Source organism: Penaeus japonicus, unplaced genomic scaffold (assembly GCF_977035675.1).
Source record: "Penaeus japonicus unplaced genomic scaffold, GWHDUDI00000001_assembly GWHDUDI00000041, whole genome shotgun sequence".
NCBI classification, from domain to species: Eukaryota; Metazoa; Arthropoda; class Malacostraca; order Decapoda; family Penaeidae; genus Penaeus; species Penaeus japonicus.
In genome coordinates, this window is record NW_028234443.1 from 7,350,096 (window position 1) to 7,355,297 (window position 5,202).

General features: G+C 47.4%; 1 protein-coding gene across 1 annotated transcript in view; it reads left to right on the forward strand.

Moving 5' to 3' along the window:
- LOC147466771 (uncharacterized) overlaps positions 1-5,202 on the forward strand; it is a 122,353-nt gene that overhangs the window by 109,462 nt on the left and 7,689 nt on the right. Inside the window, exon 3 of the mRNA XM_086534336.1 lies at positions 4,600-4,636. Within this exon, the coding sequence (XP_086390462.1) occupies positions 4,600-4,636 (37 nt within the window). The remainder of the gene's footprint in view (positions 1-4,599; positions 4,637-5,202) is intronic.

Sequence of the window (5,202 nt, forward strand, 5' to 3'; positions counted from 1 at the left end):
TCGTCGTCTTTTTTATTTTTAACTTCATCTTCATCTTTATCATTACCATCATCATCATCATCGCCATCGCCATTAATATAAGCATCAGCATCAACTTTACCATCCTCATCACCATCACCATTACCATCATCATCATCATCACCATAACTATCAAGATAATCATCTTAATCATCATAATAGTTAATCATTCTTCTCATCATTACCCTTACTATAACATAATCATCACAAACATTCCCACCACCACAACATCAGTCATGATAACCAGTCACCATAACCCTTTCACTAAAACCCAAGATTCCATTTAATTCTCTGAATCTTTCCTCTCTCTCTCTATATATATATATTTTTTTCAATTATGATAACATACCACTTCTAAGAAACGACTCAATTTAATCTGAAAAAAAAAAAATCCCCGAGAAAAAAAACAAAAAAACACGAGATTTCGAAAGAGTGAAGGAAAAAAAAATCAATTTGAAGAAACTTATATAACTGAATAGATCATTAATGTTGGCTCCTTGTGTTGCTTAATGGTGGGGTTATGAGGGAGTGCAGTGGTTTCCATAGGAATGCATTAGGAGGAGGAAGAGGGGAGGTGGAGGGGAGGTGGAGGGAAAAGGGGTTGTGAGGGAGGGTTCCAAGTAGGCTTGGAGGGAAGAAGGGCAGGGAAAAAAAAAGGGGAAAAAGAGGAGGGAGGGGGGAGGGGAGGAGGAAGGGAGTGGGAGGGAGGGGGGGGAGGGAGGTGAGGGAGGGAGTGGAGAGGGAGAGTGGAGGGAGGGGGGAGGGAGGGGGAGTGAGGGAAAGGGGGGAGGGAGGAGGGAGGTGGAAGGAAGGGGGAGGAGGAGGGAGGTGGGAGGTGACAGGAGAAGGGGGAGGGAGTGGATGGAAGGGTGGGATGGAAAGGGGGAGGGAGGGGAAGTGAGGGGGGTGAGGGAGTGAAAGAGAGTGGAAGCGGATCTTGTCTATCCCTAGTGCCAGACCGACCGATTAAGGCATCTTGTCATTAATAAGTTCTTTGGAGTTGTCTTCCGAAAGGGTGTGAAGGTATGGGAAGGGGTGGGATCTACATTTCTTGAGGGGCAGGAAGTAGGTAAGGAAGAGGGGGGAGGAAAGAAGGGACTGGAAGTCCTTTTGTAGGTAAACTTCTGATGGTGCACGAGCAAAAGAGAAATGGTTGGGGAGAAGGGAAAGAGAGGGTAGGATACATTAGGGGAAGGTGGAAGATGGAAAGGGGAAAGGGGTGATAAAACCTTAGGTAGCAGATAAAAAACGTACGGAATTGAGCAAAATAATAGAAGAGAAGAGTGTGGATGAGGAGTAAAAAAATGGGAGGGAAAAGGGGAAAGAGGGGACAAGGGAAAGGGGTGAGGGATTACATTCTAGAGGAAGATGGGAAAGGTCTATATGTATACTCATGTTAAATGGTCCTTTTTATCATTATAACTAACTTTCCCCTTTGATTCGTAAACCGTAAATGAAACTAACCATAACATAAAAATAAAAAAAATTATATAAGAAAAAAAAACTTTTTAGCTTGTAACTAAAACCAACTGTCGAGTAGTTAACAAGATGTATGTATCATGACATATGCTTTGTGGGTGTGTTAATATTATTAATTATTATCATTATCATAATTATAATCGTTGTCAATTGCGAACACCAGATGTAAAGAGAAATTTTGCTTATTAATATAACTGTTACGCAATATTGAGAAGAAAGTGTGAGAGAGAAAGAGAGAGTAATAGAGAAAGTGAGAGTGAGAGTGAGAGTGAGAAATAGAGTAAGAGAGAGAGTCGTGGGGGTGGGGGGATGGAAATAATGAGAAAAAGAAGAAAGAGAAAGAGAGAGAACGAAAAAAATAAGAGAAAAAATGAAAACTACATTCGGAGAAACACACAGTTAAACTCAATCATTCACAAGCAAACACACACACACACACACACACACACACACACACACACACACACACACACACACACACACACACTCACACATACCCCCCCCCCCCCTCCACACACACACGTACACACACACACACACTAAAGTCAAAACAGATCAATACACCCCACCCCACCCCCTCCACCCTATCCCAACTGGACCCCCCTCCCCCCACCCTCACCCCCCAACCCTCACCCCCTCACCCCCACTCCCCCCAGCGTTGCAACTTATGGCCTCAACTCCCTGAACTGCCTTAAAACTGCTATTTAATTAATTAACGGGGACAGACAGACACCCTCACCGCTGCGTGTGCCCTCAAAGGTTTACGACCGATCTGCGAGCCTCGGCTGTAATGTGGATATGGCCGCGTGTGTTGGCGTAAATATCCACTCGAGTTGATATTGGCAAGCGGGTGAGTGCGGATACTGGGAATTTTGCTTGCAACTGATGGAAAAGTTTGTTGATTTTTTTAGGGGGGGGGGCAGGGGGGTTGGAGGGGGAGGGGAGGGGTGAGAGTGAAGGAGGGGAGGGGTGAGAGGGGTGGGGGATGGGATAGGGGGAGGGAGAAGGAGGTGGGTAGATGGGGTAGGTGGGGGGAAAGGAGAGGGGAGGAGGGGGAGGGAGAGAGAGGGGGAGTGGAGGAGTGAAAGTGAGAGGGTTAGGGAGAAGGAAAGGGGGAAGATGAAATAGAAGGATAGGAAGAGAAAAGGATGGAGGGAGAAAGGGTAAGGAGTGAGAACGAAAGAAGGAGGTGAAGGAGAGGCAAATGGATGAGTATGAGAGAGAGAGAGAAAGAGAGCGAGAGCGAGAGCGAGAGATAGAGAGAGAGAGAGAGAGAGAGAGAGAGAGAGAGAGAGAGAGGGGGGGAGGGAGGGAGAAAAATTCCTAAACTCTGCGGGGCGACAACCCTTTTTTCAGTACTCACCCTCACTTTTGCCTGCCGGTCTCGTTTGGCTCCATGACAAATTTCTTGCCGTGAGAAACCCATCACACGAAGAATTCTTCCTCTTCTCCTTTTCCCTTTCTCTCCTCCCCCTCCACCTTCCTCCTCCTCCTCCTCCCCCCGACCTTCCCGTTCCTCCTCATTTTCTCCCTCTACTTTCCTCTTCCTCCTCCTTTTTCCCCTACACTTTCCCCCCTCCTCACCCCCCCCAATTTCTTCCCTCACTTCCCCCACTTCGTCCTCCACTTTCTTGCCCCCAACCACGTCATCTTTATGGTCTTCTTGCTCTTCCGACACCCACCTTTTCCCCTCCCCCTCACCCCTTCCTCTACCCCTCCCTTCTCTCTTCCCCCACCTTCATCTTCCTCCCTGTCTCTCTCCACCTTCTTTCATCCATACCTTCCGCTCTCCCCCTTCCCTTCCCCCTCCCCTCCCCCTTACTCTTCATCCCTTCCCCCTACCCTTCATCCCTTCCCTCTCCCCTCCATCCCTTCCCTCTACCCTCTCCCCTCTCCCCCGCTTCACCATCCTCCATCCGTGCCCTCCCCTCTCTCCCTCCCCTCCCCTCCATCCCTTCCCCCTCCCCTTCATCCCTTCCCCCTCCCCTTCCCCTCTCCCTCCACTCCACCATTCTCCATCCCTGCCTTCCTCTCTCCCCTCATTCCCTCCCCTCCCCTCCCCATCCCCTTTCCTCCCCTCCCCTCCCCTCCCCTCCCCTCCCTTCCCCTCCTCCCAGGCGATTAATCATAGGTGCTTTCATCAACTTCAGCTTCTGCAACAAGAAAGTCTGCCTCGTGTATCGCTTCGAGAGGAAAAGGATTTTCTCCTCGTGCATTTTAGAGCAGAAAAGGACGATTATTATTGCAATGGTTGTTGTTGTTGTTGATTTTGTTGTTGTTTTTGTCCGCGAAGGCATTACTGTATTTGTGTCATTGTGAACTTCTTAACTTCGTTGTTATTAATGTCATTTACCGCACACGTTCATGTGTTTGTGTTATTACGAAGTCATTTTGTCTTATTTTCCTATCTCTATGGACTTTGAGTTTCCTTTTTGTTGTTGTATCGATCTTAAGAACTGACAAACTCTTTCCTTCTTTATTTTGATCAGTCCTTCGTTTCATTATTGTGTTTGTGTGTTGCAAACCCCATCACTATCGTTATCATTTCGTGTTTTAACTTAGACGTTACCCTGTTTGTGTGTTTGTTGCTATATTGTGTTTGTGCATTTTATCCCCTTCTCCTTATTCCGTGTCTTTGTGTCATGTTTCTGTGTCTCTGTTCATCGTGATCTATTTTATCTTTATCATCGTTTCATGTTTTCTCAAACGCGATATGTGTTCATGTATTTGTGTATCATATGTTGCTGTGTTTGAGCATCATAAACATTTTCTTTCCTTATATTTGTGTTGCCTCTTTTCGTTCCCCTCTTCTTCTCCTTCTCCTACTTCTTTTTTTCCTTCTCCTTTATATCCTTCTCCTTTTCTTCCTCTTTCTCTGCCTCTTTCGCCTCCTCTTTCTTGTCTTCTTCGTCTTTCGCCTCTTTCTTGACGCTTGTGTCGTCTTGTCCGTTTCTCGTATGAACTTTCACTTCCCTTACGTTTTTCATGTTGTCTTACCCCTTTCTCTTACCACCGTCTCATCTCTTCCCATCTCTTCCAAATCTCCTTCCTCATCTCTCTCCTATTCATTCCCATCTCTTTCTCCCCCCCCCCCCGTAACAGACCAGTTCCTCGGCCTTGAACTCCCCCACGAGCGAGTGTTCCTTCCCATCTCTCTCCCATCTCTTTCCTCATCTCTTACCCATCTCATTCCCATCTCTATCCCAACTCTTTCCTCATCTCTTTCCTCATCTCTCTCCCATCACCTTCCCATCTCATTCCCATCTTTCTCTCCCCGCCAACAGACCAGTTCCTCGGCCTTGAGCTCCCCCACGAGCGAGTGTTCCTTCCCATCTCTTACCCATCTCTTTCCCATCTCTTCCCCATCTCTTACCCATCTCTTTCCCATCTCTTACCCATCTCTTTCCCATCTCTTCCCCATCTCTTTCCTCATCTCTCTCCCTTCTCATTCCCATCTCTTTCTCTCCCCCCCAACAGACCAGTTCCTCGGCCTTGAACTCCCCCACGAGCGAGTGTTCCTTCCCATCTCTCTCCCATCTCTTTCCCATCTCTTCCCCATCTCTTACCCATCTCTTTCCTCATCTCTTTCCCTTCTCATTCCCATCTCTTTCTCTCCCCCCCCCAACAGACCAGTTCCTCGGCCTTGAACTCCCCCACGAGCGAGTGTTCCTTCCCATCTCTCTCCCATCTCTTCCCCATCTCTTT